The sequence below is a fragment of the Tachyglossus aculeatus genome, chromosome 4 (assembly GCF_015852505.1).
Source record: "Tachyglossus aculeatus isolate mTacAcu1 chromosome 4, mTacAcu1.pri, whole genome shotgun sequence".
NCBI classification, from domain to species: domain Eukaryota; kingdom Metazoa; phylum Chordata; class Mammalia; order Monotremata; family Tachyglossidae; genus Tachyglossus; species Tachyglossus aculeatus.
In genome coordinates, this window is record NC_052069.1 from 61,888,798 (window position 1) to 61,911,342 (window position 22,545).

The following is a 22,545-nucleotide window of genomic DNA, read 5'->3' on the forward strand; positions in this document are numbered from 1 at the left end:
CAGAACCCTGCATAGGCTGGGCTTCGTCATATTAATCAATCAGTCAGTCAATCAGATTTATTGAGCGCTTACTGTGTGCAGAGCACTGTACTAAGTGCTTGGGAAGTACATCATCATCATCATAATAATAATAATAGCATTTATTAAGCGCTTACTATGTGCAAAGCACTGTTCTAAGCGCTGGGGAGGTTCCAAGGTGATCAGGTTGTCCCACGGGGGGCTCACAGTCTTAATCCCCATTTTACAGATGAGGGAACTGAGGCGCAGAGAAGTGAAGTGACTTGCCCAAAGTCACACAGCTGATAGTTGGCAGAGCTGGGATATGCATATCCATATAGTACATATAGAGACGGTCCCTACCCAACAGCGGGCTCACAGTCTAGAAGGGGGAGACAGAGAGCAAAACCAAACATAGTAACAAAATCAAATAAATAGAATAGAGATGTACAAGTAAAATAAATAAATAAATAGAGTAATAAATATGTACATACATATATACAGGTGCTGTGGGGAAGGGAAGGAGGTAAGGCGGGGGGATGGAGGGTGGGAGGAGGGGAAGCATCATATTAGGGGAAGCATCATGGCTCAGTGGAAAGAGCGCAGGCTTGGGAGTCAGAGGTCATGGGTTCGAATCCTGGCTCCGCCACTTAGCTGTGTGACCTTGGGCAAGCCACTTCGCTTCTCTGGGCCTCAGTTCCCTCATCTGTAAAATGGGGATTAAGACTGCGAGCCCCAAGTGGGACAACCTGATCACCTTGTATCCCCCCCCCGCCCCCGTGCTCAGAACAGTGATAAGCGCTTAACAAATACCACCATTATTATTATATTTATTGGGTGCTTACTGTGTGCAGAGCACTGAACTAAGTGCGTGGGAGAGTACAATATAACAGACACATTCCTAGCCTGTGGACCCCAAAACTGCAGGGCCACAACAGTACTGAGCCAAACCCTATCTGGTTTATTCGGTCCCTCCGCTCCCTGCCACAGGCTCGTTCAAACCCGGCTGCTCCGGGTAGGCAGCGCTTACGGGAATGGTGGCCGGGATTGTCCGTCTCCCAGCAGCTTGCCCCTTCCTCTTTTACTTGGGAATCCCGTTTCTGGAATTTCCGGTAGGAGCGCCCGCGCGGATTGCGAGCCCGTTGTTGGGTAGGGACCGTTCTCGAAATGCTGCCGACTTGTACTTCCCAAGCGCTTAGTACAGTGCTCTGCACACAGTAAGCGCTCAGTAAATGAGATTGAATGATGGAATGAGTGAATGAATTCCCCTGGGCTCCTGAAGATGCCCCAATATAAGCCCAGGTTCATTTTCATATTTATATGAATATATTCATTTATATGAATATATTCATATTTCATATTTATCAATAAATACATATTTATTACTCTATTTATTTTGCTTGTACATATCTATCCTATTTATTTTATTTTGTTGGTATGTTTGGTTTTGTTCTCTGTCTCCCCCTTTTAGACTGTGAGCCCACTGTTGGGTAGGGACTGTCTCTATGTGTTGCCAATTTGTACTTCCCAAGCGCTTAGTACAGTGCTCTGCACATAGTAAGCGCTCAATAAATACGATTGATGATGATGATGATTTTCGGTTTGGCTTCAAATCTCTTTGCACCGGTTTTCATCAGAAGATGGGACAGACCAGGTAGGGGTTGGGGTAGGCTGAGTTGGACTAGAACCCAAACTACTGACCCGAGCCCCAAGGAACCCTTCCTCACCCCACTTTCGCCACATCAATCAATCAATTGTATTTATTGAGCGCTTACTGTGTGCAGAGCACTGGACTAAGCGCTTGGGAAGTGCAAGTTGGCGACATATAGAGTCCCTACCCAACAGTGGGCTCACAGTCTAATAGGGGACATGCTTCTAGAGGCCCAGGCCTCTAGCTCCTGGACATGGGGCAAAAAAACAACCCCTTCTCCCAGTGATTATTTCCCCAAGCGCTTAGTACAGTGCTCTGCACACAGTAAGCGCTCAATAAATACGATTGATGATGATAAGGATCCTCCAGTGCTTCCAGACTCAGGGATCTTTGGGAAGGAGATGGGGCCTGAGGGCTGGGCTGCTTCCCTCTTCTCATCAGATCGCATAGTAATAAAAATCTGTCCTGCTCCCCCCTTTCCTTCCCCTGAGGACTTTAGGGTGGGCAGAAGCCCTTTTATTCTAGTTAAAGTATTGGTATTTTCCCCCGCAAAGACTCTTAGCCTGGAATTGTGAGATTCCTGAAGATAGAGCTCTTTTTCTGTTGTTTAAGTGACGTTTATACCAGCGGTTGGTTTCGATTGTCACATTTCAACTTGCTTATATGTGGATTGGATTATGTTCTAATTGTCCTCTATGCCTTCCCCCACTTTTACCATGAGCCTCTTGTGGACTAGGGACCGTATTGTAATTTATTTTCGGGTAATGACTTCAGTGTTCGGTACGGTTTTTTTCATTTAATGCATGTTTGTATCATCAGTGGTATTCACTGAGTGCTTACTGTGTGCAGAGCGTTCATTCAGTCGTATTTATTGAGCGCTTGAGTGCTTACTGTATGCAGAGCGTTCATTCAGTCGTATTTATTGAGCGCTTACTGTGTGCAGAGCACTGGACTAAGCGCTTTGGAGACTACAATATAGTCTGTAGGCAGTGCTTGGGAGAGTACAGTGCAACAGGGTTGGTAGATACATTCCCTCCTCCCAATGATTCTCTCCCTGCCCTTTCCCCTGCACCTTTGATCCATACATACCCTTTCCCTCTCATCTATGGCCCATTATTACTCTATTATAATAGAGTAATAAATAATAATAATAATAAATATTTATTTATTTTGCTTGTACACATCTATTCTATTTATACTATTTTGTTAGTATGTTTGGTTTTGTTCTGTCTCCCCCTTTTAGACTGCGAGCCCACTGTTGGGTAGGGAGTGTCTCTATATGTTGCCAACTTGTACTTCCCAAGCGCTTAGTACAGTGCTCTGCACACAGTAAGCGCTCAATAAATACTATTGATTGATTGATTAGGACATATCCAGATCCAAAATCTGCTCTTGGGGCAGATTGTTCCAGGCTGGCAGAGGCTCATGGAGAGTGGGGACTAGAACTCGTGGATAGAGTACGCACACCTGACCTATAGCCGCAGACCAAACGCAGCGTAGCGGAGTGGCTAGAGCAAAGGTCCTGGGGGGCAGAAGGTCATGGGTTCTAATCGCGGCTCTAGCCACTTGTCTGCCCTGGGACCTTGGACAAGTCACTTCACTTCTCTGGGCCTCAGTTCCCTCCTCAGGAAAATGGGGATTCAGACTGTGAGCCCCACGTGAGACCAGGACTGCGTCCAACCCGATTTACTCGTCTCCACTCCCGCGCTTATTCATTCATTCATTCAGTCGTATTTATTGAGCGCTTACCGTGTGCAGAGCACTGCACTGAGCGCTTGGGAATCAATCAATCAATCGTATTGAGCGCTTACTGTGTGCAGAGCACTGTACTAAGCGCTTGGGAAGTCCAAGTTGGCAACATCTAGAGACGGTCCCCACCCAACAGCGGGCTCACAGTCTAGAAGGGGGAGACAGACAACAAAACAAAACATGTAAACCAAATAAAATAAATAGAATAAACATGTACAAGTAAAATAAATAGAGTAATAAGTATGTACAAACATATATGCATATATACAGGTGCTGTGGGGAGGGGAAGGAGGTAAGGTGGGGGGAATGGGGAGGGGGAGTAGGGGGAAAGGAAGGAGGGGGCTCAGTGTGGGAAGGCCTCCTGGAGGAGGTGAGCTTTCAGTAAGGTTTTGAAGGGAGGAAGAGAGCTGGCTTGGCGGATGTGCGGAGGGATGGCATTCCGGGCCAGGGGGAGGACGTGGGCCGGGGGTCGACGGCGGGACAGGCGAGAACGAGGCCTAACGGTGAGGAGATTAGCGGCTTAGTACTCATTCATTCAATCGTATTTATTGAGCACTTACTGTGTGCAGAGCACTGTACTAAGCGCTTGGAAAGTACAGTTTGGCAGCCGGTAGAGACAGTCCCTATCCAACAGCGGGCTCACAGTCTAGAAGGGGGAGACAGACAACAAAACAAAGCAAGTAGATAGGCATCAATAGCATCAAAATGGAAAAATTGAATTATCGATATATATACGTCATTAATAGAAGAAATAGAATAATAAATATGTACAAATATACACAAGTGCTGTGGGGTGGTGAAGGGGGTAGAGCAGAGGGAGGGAGTAGGGGTGATGGGGAGGGGAGGAGCAGCAGAGAGAAAGGGGGGCTCTTCTGGGAAGGCCTCCTGGAGGAGGTGAGCTCTCAGCAGGGCTTTGAACAGTACCTGGCACATAGTAAGCGCTTAGCAAATACCATAATTAATAGCATTATTATTTGAAATCCACCAAGAAAGCCTATTAAACTGGCCTGACCTGACCTGCTGGTTCCCATTTATTGAGTCATACAAACCGCCACTATTGTGAGTCTCCTTGGCAGAGTGAGCAGGGAGAATACGGAGTATTCCTTTCATCCATATTTATTGAGCGCTTACGGTGTGCAGAGCACTTTACTAAGCGCTTGGGAAGTCCAAGTCGGCAACGTTTAGAGACGGTCCCCACCCACCAGCGGGCTCACAGTCTAGAAGGGGGAGGCAGACAAGAAGACAAAACATGTAGGCGGAACAAATAGAGTTAAAGCTAGGTGCTCTCCCCACCTTCGTTGCCCCCATCCATGCCGTCTCATGGTACTTGTAGAGAAGCAGCGTGGCTCAGTGGAAAGAGCCCGGGCTTTGGAGTCAAAGGTCATGGGTTCGAATCCCGACTCCGCCACATGTCTGCTGTGTGATCGTGGGCAAGTCACTTCACTTCCCTGGGCCTCAGTTACCTCATCTGTAAAATGGGGATTAAGACTGTGAGCCCCCCGTGGGACAACCCGATCAGCCTGCATCCTCCCCAGCGCTTAGAGCAGTGCTTTGCACATAGTAAGCGCTTAACAAATGCCAATTATTATTATTACTCGAGTGCCATCCTGCCAACTTCCCCCTCAGGCAGAGTGAGCTGAAGCTGAAATAGGGAGAAGTCATTTGGGATCATCATCATGTCGTATTTATTGAGCGCTTACTATGTGCAGAGCACTGTACTAAGCGCTTGGGAAGTACAAATTGGCAACATATAGAGACAGTCCCTACCTGACAGTGGGCTCACAGTCTAAAAGGGATGGGATGGGCCTAGGCAAGGGGACGGGGGGAATGGGTGGTGGAGCAAAAAAGGGAGAGGTGAGGTGGCCCCAGGGTGGACCATAGTGAGGTCTGAGTCATGGCCTACCCGAGGTGTTGCGATGGCAGCCGGAGAGGCCGTTCGTTCATTTATAAACGACACAATCAAACTTAGATGTAATGGATAGAGCGTGGGCTTGGGCGTCAGAAAGTCACGGGTTCCAATCACAGCTCCACCACTTGTCTGCTGGGTGACCTCGGGCAAAGTCACTTCACTCCTCTGGGCCTCAGTTACCTCATCTGTAAAAAAAAAAAATGCAGATTAAGGGGGTGAGCCCAGTGTGGGGCAGGGCCAGTGTCCGGCCTGATTAACCTGTAATAATAATAATAGTGGCATTTATTAAGCACTTACTACGTGCAAAGCACTAAGCGCAGGGGAGGTTACAGGGGGATCAGGTTGTCCCCCGTGGGGCTCACAGTCTTAATCCCCATTTGACAGATGAGGTAACTGAGGCACAGAAAGTTAGGTGACTTGCCCCAAGGCACACAGCTGACAAGTGGTGGAGCCGGGATTGGAACCCGTGACCCCTGACTCCAAAGCCCGGGCTCTTTTCACTGAGCCACGCTCCTTTATATGAGCACAGCCCTGTTCTAAGGGCTTGTGGTCGTATTACAAAAGGAACAAAGACCTTAAGGAATAACTATTTAAAGGAGACTGTGAGCCCACTGTTGGGCAGGGACTGTCTCTATATGTTGCCAACTTGTACTTCTCAAGCGCTTAGTCCAGTGCTCTGCACGCGGTAAGCGCTCAATAAATCCGATTGATGATGATGATTGCCCTTAGTCCCTAGACTGTAAGCTCGTCGTGGGCAGGGAATGTATCTATTTTTATATTATACTCCCCCAAGCTCTAGTACGGTGCTCTGCACATAGTCTGCTTAATAAATATGATTGACTTTAGGAAAGGCTGTTTATCTAAAGCATTTAACTACCCCGGCGCTTAGAACAGTGCCTGGCACATAGTAAGCGCCCAGCAAAGCTGTAATTACCATTACTGATCCGCCTCTAAATCCCAACACTCCCCCTTTTAGACTGTGAGCCCACTGTTGGGTAGGGACTGTCCCTATATGTTGCCAATTTGTACTTCCCAAGCGCTTAGTACAGTGCTCTGCACATAGTAAGCGCTCAATAAATCCGATTGATGATGATGATGATGACCAAATCTGCCACCTGGTGAGTGTCATCAGCCTGGGTAACTTGCGTTTGGACAAGTTTCTAAATCAATCAATCAATCGTATTTATCGTATTTCGTATACGTATTTCGTATTTCGAAATACGATATTTCGTATTTCGTATATGTAATCGTAATCGTATTTCGTCTTCTAAAGAAGACGGCCGCTGGCGATGGTGTCCTTGCTCCCAACCCCGAGCTGTCGTCTTTGGCTTCCAGCCCCAATCTTCTTGCTCAAGTCAATCAATCAATCGTATTTATTGAGCGCTTACCGTGTGCAGAGCACTGTACTGAGCGCTTGGGAAGTACAAGTTGGCAACATATAGAGACAGTCCCTACCCAACAGTGGGCTCCATCTATATTATTCTGCTTATTTTATTTGCATTATTCATACTAATGCGTGCCTCCCCTTCTAGGCTGAAAGCTCATTGTGGGCAGGGAACAAGTGCGCTCTCTAAGCGCTTAGCACAATGTTCCACACATTGATTGATTGATCTAGGACGGGCACCGCGAAGGGGAAGATTCACTTGGAGTCAGAGTCCCTACCTGTTATTTATTTAAACGCCTGTTTCCCCTGCTGGATTGTAAGCTCTTTAAGGGCAGGGATCGTGTCTGCTTACTCCGTTGCATTCGCTCATATGGTCGGTCCAGTGTTCTTCACAGAGTAAGCACTCAATAAATACCGTTAGTTAGGGGAAGCAGCGTGGCTCAGTGGAAAGAGCCCGGGCTTTGGAGTCAGAGGTCATGGGTTCGAATTCCGGCTCTGCCACTTGTCAGCTGTGTGACATTGGGCAAGTCACTTCACTTCTCTGGGCCTCAGTTCCCTCATCTGTAAAATGGGGGTGAAGACTGTGAGCCCCTTGTGGGACAACCTGATTACCTTGTACCTACCCCAGCGCTTAGAACAGTGCTTTGCACATAGTAAGCGCTTAACAAATACCAACATTATTATTATTATTATTATTATTAGTTGATTGATGTCATATGGAGGCTTCCCCAAGCCCGCAGGCCCTAGAGGCCTTTACTTTCTCTGTTCATGCATCAATCAATCAATCGTATTTATTGAGCACTTACTGTGTGCAGAGCACTGTACTAAGCGCTTGGGAAGCACAAGTTGGCAACATATAGAGACGGTCCCTACCCAACAGTGGGCTCACAGTCTAAAAGGGGGAGACATATGGCACATCCTCTTTCCGAGTCGCCTCTTTACAGATTTAAATGGGCTGGTGACTGTAAGGAGGGTGTGCTTGGGCAGATCACGTGAAGCCGTCAATACCGGCACGTCTCTTCACTTCTGTGCCCAGGGCAGTCATATTCATTCATTCAATCGTATTTATTGAGCGCTTACTGTGTGCAGAGCACTGTACTAAGCGCCTGGGAAGTCCAAGTTTGCAACATATAGAGACGGTCCCTACCCAACAGCGGGCTCACAGTCTAGAAGGGGGAGACAGACAGTAAAACAACACATATTAATAAAATAAATAGAGTAAATACGTACAAATAAAATAGAGTAATAAATACGTACAAACATATATACATATATTGTTTACACCACTTCACCCAAATGGTGTTCTTACCTTGTTGGCTGTGGCTCTGGGTGTTTACAGTGCTGATTTCCCCTCCCTACCCTGTTTCCCCCTCCACTAAATCAACTCATCATGAGTCAGAGGAAGAGCATTCTTTTTAATGTCCTGTTGGTAAAAGACAAAAGGAAATCTGCGGGACGATCCCGACAAGGAGCCCTTTGTGGTTTGCCAGTAGTCGTTTGACCACTTGAAGAAGCATCCCAGTTCTAATTCTGGCTGCTCCACTCGTCTGTTGTCTAACCTTAGGGAAGCCACTTAACTTCTCTATGCCTCAGTTCCCACATCTGCAAAATGGGGATTCAGTACCTGTTGTTCCTCCTACTTGGACTGTGAGCCTCTCGTGGGACCTGATTATCTTGAATCTACTCCAGTGCTTAGTACAATGCTTGGCACGTAGTAAATGCTTAGCAAATATCACAGTTGTTATCCCTACAGTCAGAGTAAGTGAAAAATGTGCTAGTGCAGCAGTTCAAGGTGAAAGTGGACTGACTACCCAGAAATTTTGAATGCATTTATCCCCAAGAAGCATTATTAATATTAAGTTCATCAAGTGTCTAATACCGGTGAGACTGGGCTCCTTTAGAAAAAATGCCACTACAGATTTCTTAGAAGAAGAAAACTGTACGCTGGAGTTTAAGCCAGCCCAAGATGGCCTTTTGCTTGCTTGTAAATGAATCAGTCGTATTTATTGAGCGCTTACTGTGTGCAAAGCACTGTACTAAGCGCTTGGGAAGTACAAGTTGGCAACATATAGAGACGGTCCCTACCCAACAGTGGGCTCATATGCTTGTACATATTTTTTTACTCTATTTATTTATTTATTTAATTTATTTGTACATATCCATTCTATTTTATTTTGTTAGTATGTTTGGTTTTGTTCTCTGTCTCCCCCTTTTAGACTGTGAGCCCACTGTTGGGTAGGGACTGTCTCTATATGTTGCCAATTTGTACCTCCCAAGCGCTTAGTACAGTGCTCTGCACATAGTAAGCACTCAATAAATACGATTGATGATGATGATGATAGAAGGGGATCAGGTAAATGTCACCAAACCACTGGAAATTGAAACCTTTGCAACATTGTGAGACATCAAGCGTTGCCTCCCTATTTGGAGGACTGATAGGAAGGCATAGGTCACGTGGTCACTTTTAATTCCTGCCCAGCTTAAGGAATTTTGTTATAAAATTACCTGCCTCTGAAGCATTCCTGGACCATACCAATCAATCAATCAATTGTATTTATTGAGCGCTTATTGTGTGCAGAGCACTGTACTAAGCGCTTGGGAAGTACAAGTTGGCAACATATAAAGACGGTCCCTACCCAACAGTGGGCTCACAGTCTAGAAGGGGGAGACAGAGAACAAAACCAAACATATTAATAAAATAAATAGAATAGATATGTACAAGTAAAATAAGTAAATAAATAAATAAAGTAATAAATATGTACAAGCAAATATACATATATACAGGTGCTGTGGGGAAGGGAAGGAGGTAAGACCGGGGGGATGGAAAGGGGGATGAAGGGGAGAGGAAGGAGGGGGCTCAGTGGTCCTGCCCAACCCTCCCCTCTCTGGATGGTCATCCTAACAATGGGAAGGTGATGCTGTCATCCAGTACAATCCCATGGGGATGTTTTGACTTCTTTCCAGGCTTCCTATTTGTAGTTTATTTAATCTGTTAGAAGCCCTGTAATTTTCCGATCCTGAAAGCCATCTTCAATATGAATGAGATGTGGAGAATAGTGATTATAATGATGATGATGATGATTATTGTGCAATTTGTCAAGCACTTACAATGTGTCAAGCAGTGTATTCATTCAATCGTATTTATTGAGCGCTTACTGTGTGCAGAGCACTGTACTAAGCGCTGAGGTAGATGAAAGATAATCAGGCCCCGCACGGGGCTCACAGTTCAAGTAAGAGGGAGAACATCTATTGAATCCCCATTTTGCAGATGAGGGAACGGAGACCCAGAGAAGCGAAGTGATTTACCCAAGGTCACGCAGCAGGTAAGTGGCAGAGGCAGGATTAAAACCCAGGGCCTCTTTCTCTCAGTCCATACTCCCTCTGTCTCTCAGTCCCATGCTTTTTTCCTGAAAATCAGTGTAGCCTAATGGATAGAGCATAGGCCTGGGAGTCCAGAGGACCTGGGTTCTAATTCTGACTCATCCACTTGTCTGCCATGTGACCTTAGGTAAGTCACTCCACTTCTCTGTGCCTTAGTTACCTCATCTGTAAAATGGGGATTAAGACTGTGAGCCCTAGGTGAGACAGGGATGGTGTCCAACCCAATTATTTCGTATCCACCCCAGAGCTTAGAACAGTGTTTGGCACCATCGTAAGCACTTAACAAATACTATTATTATTATTATTATTATTATTATTATTATTATTATTATTATTATTATTATTATTTTTATTACTATTAATTAAGAGAATAAGGGTGTTCAGGAGTTGGTTGCTTCCCGTGGACGAACCAAAAGCTCTAGAAAAAATGTTGTAGCGATGCCTCCTCTTAAAATTTTTTTCAATTAAAGAGTTTGTTTGACCCTCAAACATCTAAAAGCTGCATTGGAAATTTGGGTGACATTAACAGGGTTCTTTTCCCTGCAGTGAATGGGAAATACCTCAACAATTTAATTGCTCTAATTTGCTGAATTAATCTATCCAATAGTATTAAGTGCTTACAATGTGCAGACTTCTAGACTGTGAGCCCACTGTTGGGTAGGGACTGTCTCTATATGTTGCCACCTTGTACTTTCCAAGCACTTAGTACAGTGCTCTGCACACAGTAAGCGCTCAATAAATGCGATTGATTGATTGATTGATTGCAGTGCATGGTACAGAGTGTTTGAGAGAATACAAGAGAGTCAGTAGACACAGTCCGTGCCGACAAGGAGCCTACAGTCTTGCGGGGTGAAAACATGAAAATCAGTCAATTACTCAGTGGTATTTATTGAATACTACTTGATTGAATAATCAAGATTGAATAATCTTGTGTGTGCAGAGCACTGGACAAAGCACTTGGGAGAGTGTAGTACAGCAGAGTTGGTCGACACGTTCCCTGCCCACAAGGAGCCTACGGTCTAGAGGGGGAGACGGACAGTAATGGAAATTACTGATAATGTACGTTAAGTGCTGTGGGTCTGAAGATGGACGGGATGTCCAGTGCCTAAAGGGAACAGATCCAAGTGCAAAGATGAGGGAATAGGGGAAATGAGGGCTTAGTTGGGGAAGGCCTCTTGGAGGAGATGTGATTGAATAAGACTTTGATGGTGGGAAGAAGTGCGGGATGTGGGGGGAATTCCAGGCCGGGGGAAGACCTGGGCCAAGGGTCATTGACAAGGTAGGGGGAAGTAACAGAGTTTAAAGATTTGTCCATAAGTGCTGTGGGGGTAGCTGAAGTTCAGCAGTCATTTGGTGAATATTTGAACTGAGTCCTCAAAGGAATTTTCCAGAATTTTAAAGAAATCCTACTTTCATTCATTCGGTCATATTTATTGAGCACTTACTGTGTGCAGAGCACTGTACTAAGCGCTTGGGAAGCACAAAGCACTTGGGAAGTTTAGTAATGATGGTATTTGTTAAGCGCTTACTACGTGCCAAGCACTGTTCTAAGCACTGGAGAGGATACAGGGTATCAGGTTGCCCCACATGAGGCTCACAGTCTTAATCCCCGTTTTACAGATGAGGCGACTGAGGCCCAGAGAAGTGAAGTGACTTGCCCAAAGTCACACAGCTGACAAGGGGTGGAGCCGGGATTAGAACCCATGACCCCTGACTCCCAAGACCGGGCTCTTTCCACTGAGCCACGCTGTTTCAACTTCATTTTTTAGACTGTGAGCCCACCGTTGGATAGGGACTGTCTCTATACGTTGCCAACTTGTCCTTCCCAAGCGCTTAGTACAGTGCTCTGCACACAGTAAGCGCTCAATAAATGCGATTGGTTGATCTACAACAAGCCGTACTCCTTCATTTCACTAATTCCACCTCTTGTTTGTCAGGTTTATAATTTCAGGTGGAGTCCAAGGGACTGTAATCCCCTTTTATGTCTGCCTACGAGAAAGTCGATCCACGATGCATTGTTTCACTTAACATTGTATTTTCCAATAGCGTATCTGTTAACTGGAGCAGACGTGTACTTTTTAAGTTTCCCCGGAGAGTTTGTAACGAAGTGACATCTCAACTGAATTTTACTATTACAATTTAGTCAGTTACCGTGGGTGGGGACCCACTGGCTGACTGAATTCAAGTGGTCTTGTAGAAAGCAAACTTGGAAATAAAGCCGTTTCGATTTATCTGGCCCCTGCAAACACATTTTTGGTGAAATGAGGTTGTTTGGGTGGGGCTGGGAGGCAAAATCCCTGTGGCCACAGTGCCAGGTCTGAATTTAGCTCCAACAGTTTCTTTTTCCGTTCATCCATTTTCCCCTTTGGCTCTCCAAAGGGGATCGGTACTTGCAGCAACCGATATGGATTCTTTCAAACCTGATCCATAGCCTTGGGAATGATGGTAATTTCACGGCTCTACTGCAGGAGAAAGTTTTGCCACGGTTTGCAACAGCTGAACCAAAGCCATTCATTCATTCATTCAGTCGTATTTATTGAGCGCTTACTGTGTGCTCTGCACACAGTAAGCGCTCAATAAATACGATTGATGATGATGATAATACTATTCACCTAACATTATTATTATTAATAATGATAATGGTATTCGTTAAGCACTTACTTTGCGCCAGGCAGCGTGGCTCAGTGGAAAGAGCCCGGGCTTTGGAGTCAGAGGTCATGGGTTCAAATCCCAGCTCTGCTGACTGTCAGCTGTGTGACTTTGGGCAAGTCACTTCTCTGGGCCTCAGTTCCCTCATCTGGAAAATGGAATTAAAACTGTGAGCCCCCCGGGGGGCCACCTGATCACCTTGTCACCTCCCCAGTGCTTAGAACAGTGCTTTGCACATAGTAAGCGCTTAATAAATGCCATTATTATTATTATTGTTACTGAGAGCTGGGGTTGATATACTTGTACATATCTATTCTACTTATTTTATTTTGTTAGTATGTTTGGTTTTGTTCTCTGTCTCCCCCTTTTAGACTGTGAGCCCACTGTTGGGTAGGGACTGTCTCTATATGTTGCCAACTTGTACTTCCCAAGCGCTTAGTACAGTGCTCTGCACACAGTAAGCGCTCAATAAATACGATTGATGATGATGATGATGCAAAGCACTGTACTAAGTGCTTGGAAAGTACAGTTTGGCAACAGAGACAATCGCTACCCAATAACGGGCTCACAGTCTAGTATTCAGACGACACATTTTGTAGTTTTAAATTGACATTTATATTACCTAAGTTAAAGACATTGGCTGAGCACAATCTTCCCCAGCTGTTTTCCATGATCTGATGAAATCCAGGGCACGCTATGTATTACCTTTTAGTCGTAAGAGTATTTATTAAAGCACTTGTGCAGAGCACTGTTATAATCCCTTTTATATTCCCAGAAAGAGACTTACCATAGTAGAAAGTGAAAGAGGTGGAAATGAGTAGTCCTTCTTTGGAATTTTTCAGGAAGGTGAATTGGGAGCCGGAATTTTGGGGATGATAATAATAATAATGATGATGATGGCATTTATTAAGCGCTTACTATGTGCAAAGCACTGTTCTAAGCGCTGGGGAGGTTACAAGGCGAACAGGTTGTCCCTCGTGGGGCTCACAGTCTTAATCCCCATTTTACAGATGAGGTAACTGAGGCACAGAGAAGTGAAGTGACTTGCCCAAAGTCACACAGCTGACAGGTGGCGGAGCCGGGATTTGATCCCATGACCTTGGACTCCAAAGCCCGGGCTCTTCCCACTGAGCCACGCTGCTTCCCTAAAGCTCTTCCAGAAAGAGTTCAGCCTGGAGCGTCTGGAGTTTCAGAGTTCCGTGATACTCAAATTAGATTTAAAAAAAAAAAACAACTCTTTAAGGAGCTAAAATATTTAGTGTTTGTCTAAAAAGAAATGACCTTGAATGGCAAATTTCTTGGAAGAATTTAAAAAGCAGCACATGGTTGAAAATTCCAACTGGGCATACAAACTTCAGCGTGGTGTAGCAGAGCATGGCTCAGTGGAAAGAGCCCGGGCTTGGAAATCAAAGGTCATGGGTTCGAATCCCGGCTCTGCCACTTGTCAGCTGTGTGACTTTGGGCAGGTCACTTAACTTCTCTGTGCCTCAGTTGCCTCATCTGTAAAATGGGGATTAAGACTGTGAGCCCCATGTGGGACAACCTGATCACCTTGAATCCTCCCCAGCGCTTAGAACAGTGCTTTGCACATAGTAAGTGCTTAACAAATGCCATCATCATCATAGAGCACAGGCCCGAGAGTCAAAAGGTCATGATTTCCAATCCCGCCTCCACCACTTGTCTGCTGTGTGACTTTGGGCAAGTCGCTTCACTTCTCTGGGCCTCAGTTGCCTCATCTGTAAAATGGGGAATGAATAATAATGTTGGTATTTGTTAGGCGCTTACTATGTGCCAAACACTGTTCTAAGCACTGGGGGGGGGAATACAAGGTAATCAAGGTTGTCCCATGGGGGGCTCACAGTCTTAATCCCCATTTTACAGATGAGGGAAGTGAGGCACAGAGAAGTTAAGTGATTTACCCAGAGTCACACAGCTGACGAGCGGCGGAGCCAGGATTAGAACCCATGACCTCTGACTCCCAAACCTGTGCTCTTTCCACTGAGCCACGCTGCTTCTCTCCTTAAGACTGTGAGCCCCATGTGGGAAAGAGACTGTGTCCAACCTGATTACCTTGTATCTACCCAGCATGGCTCAGTGGAAAAGAGCCCGGGCTTTGGAGTCAGAGGCCATGGGTTCAAATCCCGGCTCCGCGTATTTTGGTATTTGTTAAGCACTTACTATGTGCAAAGCACTGTTCTAAGCGCTGGAGTGGATACAAGATGAGCAGGTTGTCCCATGTGGGGCTCACAATTGTAATCCCCATTTTACAGATGAGGTAACTGCGGCCCAGAGAAGTTAAGTGACTTGCCCAAAGTCACACAGCTGACAAGCAGCGGAGTTGGGATTTGAACTCATGACCTCTGACTCCCAAGCCTGTGCTCTTTCCACTGACCCACCCTGCTTCTCCAATTGTCAGCTGTGTGACTTTGGGCAAGTCACTTCACTTCTCTGGGCCTCAGTTCCCTCATCTGTAAAATGGGGATGAAGACTGTGAGCCCCCCGTGGGACAACCTGATCACCTTGTATCCTCCCCCGCGCTTAGAACAGTGCTTTGCACATAGCGCTTAATAAATGACATCATCATTATTATTATTACCCCAGAGCTTAGAACAGTGTTTAGCACATAGTAAACGCTTAACAAATACCACAATTATTGTTATTATTATTCAACTTGAAAAATGATCTCAGTCTTGCCCATTTCTGCTTTAGTTCCGTCCCAACTTTGGAAATCACCCCTTCGTTTTCCCTTTCCGCCCAAGATAGCGATTGTGTTGGGGCCCAACTTTGAAAATCACCCCTTCATTTTCCCTTTCCCCCCAAGATAGTGATTGTGTTGGGAAGCAGGAAGTTGGAGAGACACCCTGTAGTCGTGGAGCGTCTTTCCTGAATTTTCAGCCTCCGGGCCGGGTGTGGAGCTTCCCGGGCTATATCAGAGCTGGGAAGGCTTCCAGATGAGTGTTATCTGCAGTTATGGGTGAGAAAACCAATGACTTTTGCAAATATGATGTGGGAGAATCCATACCTATCTGTTGTACTCTCCCAAACACTTAGTAAAGTGTTTTGCACTCAATATGATTGAAAGAATCAAATGAATATTCCAACTTGTACTTCCCAAGCGCTTAGTCCAGTGCTCTGCACACAGTAAGCGGCTCAATAAATACGATTGAATGAATGAACGAATGAGTGGATTGGTTTCAAGATGAAAAAGAAATTCCGCATGGCTCAAGGGGAAGCAGCATGGCCCAGTGGAAAGAGCACGGACTTTGGAGTCAGAGGTCAAGGGTTCAAATCCCGGCGCCGCCACTTGTCAGCTGGGTGACTTTGGGCAAGTCACTTCACTTCTCTGGGCCTCAGTTCCCTCATCTGTAAAATGGGGATTAAGACTGTGAGCCCCTTTGGGGCAACCTGATCACCTTGTAACCTCCCCAGCGCTTTGAACAGTGCCTTGCACATAGTAAGCGCTTAATAAATGCCATGATGATGATGATGACAATTCTCCGGCCAAGATGGTCCCTGATACCTGGTGGAGCCAAGTTCTCTAAAACACTGGTTTAGTAGATTTGGTTCCCTCTCCAGAGGGATCCCCAAAATAAGGATAAAAAATAGTATTTAAGTTGCTGACTTTGTGCCCAGCACTCTACTAAGGCTGGGCCGGAGTCAACCTGCTCATTTTCAGGGTCAGTCCAGGGTAATGTCTGTCTCTCCCCCCTCGATTATAAACTCACTGCGGGCAGGGAATGTGTCTGTTGTTATTTTGGTCTCTCTCAAGCACTTAGTACAGTGCTCTGCATCGTCATCATCAGTCGTATTTATTGAGCGCTTACTGTGTGCAGAGCACTGTACTAAGCGCTTGGGAAGTACAAATTGGCAACACATAGAGACAGTCCCTACCCAACAGTGGGCTCACAGACTAAAAGACACAGTAAGTGCTCAAATACTATTGAACGAAGGAATTAATTAATGAAAGAACATCTCAGGGGGACGGAATTAGGTCACCTCCGTTGTCTCTGCAGTGGCTCTGGAACAAAGCTCAAAGTCCGAGGATGCAGACTGGAAAACTTTGTGGCTGTGAGCTTATGCCAAACCCCGGGCCCTTTGATTCTTTCCTGGCAAATGGCACAGGCAGTGAACTGCGTAAATACCTCTTCCATTTTCCCGACCGAGGGTGGAGAGAATTGACGATTCCACCGAGAACCAAAATTCTGCCACCATTATGGGAAGCAGACTTGGGTTTTGTTTTTTTGTTACAATATGTCAAACGTGTAACTGCATACCCTTTTTTTTTTTAACAGTTGTGGAGAACGTTTACAAGAGTCGTGAACGTGTAACCCAAATGAAGGCACTTTATTTCATCACTCCATCCCAAAAGGTTAGCATTTGAGTGGTTTTTTTAAAAAATATCTTGAGTATTTTTATAAACTCATAGCTTTACTGGTGGAAAAGTAACATATGAAACTACCAACAGTATTCCCATAGTCAGATGATAATAATGATAATGATTAGAGAAGCGACGTGGCTCAGTGGAAAGAGCACGGGCTTTGGAGTCAGAGGTCATGGGTTCAAATCCCGGCTCTGCCAGTTGTCAGCTGTGTGACTTGGGGCAAGTCACTTAACTTCTCTGGGCCTCAGTTACCTCATCTGTAAAATGGGGATTAAGACTGTGAGCCCCCACCTGATCACCTTGTAACTTCCCCAGCGCTTAGAACGGTGCTTTGCACATAGTAAGTGCTTAATAAATGCCATCATTATTATTATTATAAGCGGAAGAGCTAGCAAATGAGGCAGAGAGGGAACATGTCATTTGTGGCAGCAGGAGAAGTAAGTGAATCCCGGGTCTGAAAGTGTTTCAGAGAAGAGGCAGTGGTCCTCATTTACGAAGGTACCAGAAAAGACCAGGAGAATTAGAATCCAGAACTCATTGGCAGTAGCTACGAGGAGGTCATTGAGAATTTAGGGAGGGAGATCTCAGGGGAGTAAAGGGGGTGGAAACTCTGATCATAGCAAGTCAAGAAGAATGTTGCAGGGGAGGATGTGAAAGCAGTCCATCATATACTACCTAGTTTGGAAAGCATTTAGAGCAGGGAAATGGGTGATAGCTGGAGGAATCTGTTGGCTCCAGATAAGACTTTTTGGGGGGAATAGTGAAGGTATATGTGGGACTTTTTTTTTGGAATAATGAAGGTATATGTGGAGGCAAAAGGGAAAGAGCCATTTGAGAATAAGTGGTTAAAGATAACAAGTAGCGAGGGCTCGGTCCCCAGCCTGCCTTGCTGGAGCACTGGCCTAAGCGCGTGGGAGAGTAAAATATAACAGTATAGCAGACACATTCCCTAACCACAACGAGCTGGCAGTGTTGCCTCCCCAAAGTATATTAGTGGAAAGAGCCCGGGCTTGGGAGCTTGAGGTTGTGGGTTCTAATCCCGGCCCCGCAAGTGACTTTGGGCAAGACACTTAGCTTCTCTGTGTCTCAGTCACCTCATCCGTAAAATGGGGATTAAGACTGAGCCCCCCCGTGGGACAACCTGCTGACCTTGTATTTACCCCAGCACTTAGAACAGTGCTTGGCACATAGTAAGCGCTTAACGAATACTATAATTATTATTATTATTATTGAGAAAGCTTGGCTGTGGTGGTTGTTTTTAATGGGCTATGAACATCCCTGCCTGAGCAGTTAAGGGGTCTGAAAACCTCAGCCACCACATTCTTTGTCTTCGTGTGTATGTGTCTATGTATTCAGTCTTTTAATCAATCAGTCATATTTATTGAGAGCTTACTGTGTGCAGAGCACTCTGCTAAGCGCTTGGGAAAGTGCAGTACAAGAGTTGGTAGACCTTGTCCCTGCCCCCAAGGAACTCGGGCTAGAGGGGGAGATGGCTAAGAAAAGAAATGAAAAATCTGTACATAAGTGGATGTGGGGCTGAGGTTGGTCTGAATAAAGAGTATAAATCCAAGTACCAAGGTGACACAGAAAAGGAAATGAGGGCTTAGTTGGGAAGGCCTCTTGGAGGAGGTGTGATTTTAGTGACGTTTTGAAGGTGGGCAGGGTGATCCTCTGTCGGATATGAAGGTGGGCTCGGGAGTGGGGTGGGTTTGGGGGAGTTTCAGACCAGAGGCAGGACGTGGGCAAGGGGTGGCTCGGTGGAAAGAGCCCGGGCTTTGGAGTCAGAGGTCATGGGTTCAAATCCCGGCTCCGCCAATCGTCAGCTGGGCGACTTTGGGCAAGTCACTTCACTTCTCTGGGCCTCAGTTCCCTCATCTGGAAAATGAGGATGAAAATTGTGAGCCCCCCCCCGTGGGACAACCTGATCACCTTGTAACCTCCCCAGCGCTTAGAACAGTGCTTTGCACACAGTCAGCGCTTAATAAATGCCATCATTATTATTATTATTATAAGATATAGGAGATGGCCGGATGGTGCTCTGCCCATAGGCACTTCATTCATTCATTCAGTCGTATTTATTGAGCACTTACTGTGTGCAGAGCACTGTGCTGAAGCGCTTGTGAGAGTACAATACAACAATAAACAGACACATTCCCTGCCCCACAGCAAGCTTACAGTCTAAAGGGGGGAGATAGCCATCAATACAAACCAATCAATCAATCGTATTTATTGAGCGCTTACTATGTGCAGAGCACTGTACTAAGCGCTTGGGAAGTACAAATTGGCAACATACAGAGACAGTCCCTACCCAGCAGTGGGCTCACAGTCTAAAAGGGGGAGACAGAGAACAAAACCAAACATACTAACAAAATAAAATAAATAGAATAGATACGTACAAGCAAAATAAATAAATAAATAAATAGAGTAATAAATATGTACAAGCATATATACATATATACAGGTGCTGTGGGGAAGGGAAGGAGGTAAGGCGGGGGGGATGGAGGGGGGACGAGGGGGAGAGGAAGGAAGGGGCTCAGTCTGGGAAGGCCTATATAAAATTAAAAAAAAAAAATAAATGACATATATACATGAGTGTTGTGGCGATCAGAGGAGGGAAGAACAAAGGGAGCAAGTCAGGGTGACCCAGAAGGGAGTGGGAGAAGAGGAAAGAGGGGGCCTAGGGTGGCCTTAGTCTCTTGGAGGAGATGTGCCTTCAATAAGGCTTTGAAAGGGGAGAAATTGTCTATCAGTGAGGAGGGAGGGCGGGCAGGCTATTCAATCCTCCCTCCAATGATTCCCCGCAACCTCCCGGCTGCTTCCCCGCAACCTCCCGGCCTCCCTTTTTGATTGTGAGCCCCCAGGGACCTTGACTTGCTCATATTCTATTGTATTTTAACCCAGTGCTTATGAGCGCTTACTGTGTGCCAAGCACTGTTCTAAGCACTGGGGGGAATACAAGGTAATCAGGTTGTCCCACATGGGGCTCACAGTCTTAATCCCCGTTTTACAGATGAGGTAACTGAGGCCCAGAGAAGTTGTTAGGCCTTCCCAGACTGAGCCCCTTCCTTCCTCTCCCCCTCATCCCCCTCTCCATCCCCCCCATCTTACCTCCTTCTCTTCCCCACAGCACCTGTATATATGTATAGATGTTTGTACATATTTATTACTCTATTTATTTTACTTGTACATATCTATTCTATTTATTTTATTTTGTTAGTATGTTTGGTTTTGTTCTCTGTCTCCCCCTTTTAGACTGTGAGCCCACTGTTGGGTAGGGACTGTCTCTATATGTTGCCAACTTGTACTACCCAAGTGCTTAGTCCAGTGCTCTGCACACAGTAAGTGCTCAATAAATACGATTGATTGATTGATTGATTGACAGGGATTTGCACACAGGTATTTAGTAAATACTGTGGTATGGAAGAATGTACCTGAGCCACCATGAGAGCACTCTGATTGATTAACTGAATGACATGTTCGGTCGGGGCGGGGTGGGGGGATAGTAGAATAAAGCTTAAACCATACTGATTGACTTTAAGGGTCTCAATATTTTCTGAAGTGGCCCTCAAATACTGATGCACAGTTCTGAAATAAAAATGCTAACAGTTTAGTAATTCAGGTATTATCGAATTGCTTTTACGGGTGGACTTAGAGCCAATGAAAGTGGGAGTATTCCGTCTTCTCCCTGATATTTTTCTGTGCTTTCTACATTTCTCTTTGGATTTGTAGCTCTCAAATCAGTTGGTAGGTGGAGCGGTACCCTCAGTTTTGAGCTGAAGAGCACATTTTTGAGCCTGGTTATTTTATTACGTGCAGAAAGTCTTTTCTAGTTAAAAGTTCTGGGGGTTTTAACTTTAAATTTGAAACGCAGTTTTTTCACACTCACGCTCCTTCCTGGAGGAAGCTTCTGGTATCTGATAATTACACTTGCTGGTTCTCTGCGGTTTCCAAATGCTTTAGATAAATAACCTTTGCTAAAGTCAGTTAATCGTATTTATTGAGCAGACTATGTGCAGAGCACTGTACTAGTGCTTGGGGGAGTATAATGTAACAATAAACAGATGCATTCCCTGCCCACGACGAGCTTACCGTCTACAGACTAAGGGCTGTATGATTCTCCTTTAAATAGTTATTCCTTAAATTATTTGTGAGAGGCAGCGTGGCTCAATGGAAAGAGCACGGGCTTGGGAGTCAGAGGTCATGGGTTCAAATCCCATCTCCACCAATTGTCAGCTGTGTGACCTTGGGCAAGTCACTTAACTTCTCTGTGCCTCAGTTACCTCATCTGGAAAATGGGGATTAAGACTGTGAGGCCCATGTGGAACAACCTGATGACCTTGTATCCTCCCCAGTGCTTAGAACAGTGCACATAGTAAGCATTTAACAAATGCCATCATTATTATTATTTTGTAATATGACCACAAGCTCTTCAAACAGTGCTGTGCTCATATAAAGCAGCATGGTTCAGCGCCGCAGAGTGGCTCAGTGGAAAGAGCACAGGCTTTGGAGTCCGAGGTCATGGGTTCAAATCCCCGCTCCGCCACTTGTCAGCTGTGTGACTTTGAGCAAGTCATTTAACTTCTCTGGGCGTCAGTTACCTCATCTGGAAAATAGGGATTAAAACCGTGAGCCCCCCCATGGGACAACCTGATCACCTTGTAACCTCCCCGGCGCTTAGAACAGTGCTTTGCACATAGTAAGCGCTTAATAAATGCCATTATTATTATTATTATTATTATAAAGCTTCAAATAAATGCTGTTGATGGTGGCAACTGTCCAACCAGGAAGATGCCTTATTAGTTCTCTCCAGCAGCCTTTTCTGCTACTACTACCTACTCCTGTACCTTGGTGGAAGCCCTTAGAACAAAATAAATGGAGAGGGCGTCCCCCTCTCCATCCCCCCCATCTTACCTCCTTCCCTTCCCCACAGCACCTGTATATATGTATATATGTTTGTACATATTTATTACTCTATTTATTTTACTTGTACATATCTATTCTATTTATTTTATTTTGTTAGTACGTTTGGTTTTGTTCTCTGTCTCCCCCTTTTAGACTGTGAGCCCACTGTTGGGTAGGGACTGTATATGTTGCCAATTTGTACTTCCCAAGCGCTTAGTACAGTGCTCTGCACATAGTAAGCGCTCAATAAATACGATTGATGATGATGACGATGAATAAATGACGGTGAGTAGCAGAGGGTCCGTGCATAACAGCCCAGCAGTTAGAAGAAAAGCCGCATCGATCTCTTGGAAAGAACGCGGACCTAGAAGCCAGGAGAATTGAATTTTGGGCCCAACTTGGCTACCGTGTGGCCGTGGGCAAGTCCCGACTCCCTCGGTTTCCTCATCTAAAAACCAGGGGTAAAAAGACCCACCTCTTTTCCCCGTCCCGGGGGTTTTAGCGCAAAATGAGAATGGACGCTAAATCGCTTTGACAAAATG

The 22,545-nt window shown here is 45.5% G+C and overlaps 1 protein-coding gene across 3 annotated transcripts in view; it reads left to right on the plus strand.

The window, feature by feature from the left end:
* Positions 1-22,545, plus strand: part of STXBP3 (syntaxin binding protein 3) — an 88,961-nt gene that overhangs the window by 26,041 nt on the left and 40,375 nt on the right. For all 3 annotated transcript variants that reach the window (XM_038745276.1, XM_038745275.1, XM_038745277.1), the window contains one exon: positions 17,013-17,089. In XM_038745276.1, coding sequence (XP_038601204.1) covers positions 17,013-17,089 — 77 coding nt within the window. The remainder of the gene's footprint in view (positions 1-17,012; positions 17,090-22,545) is intronic.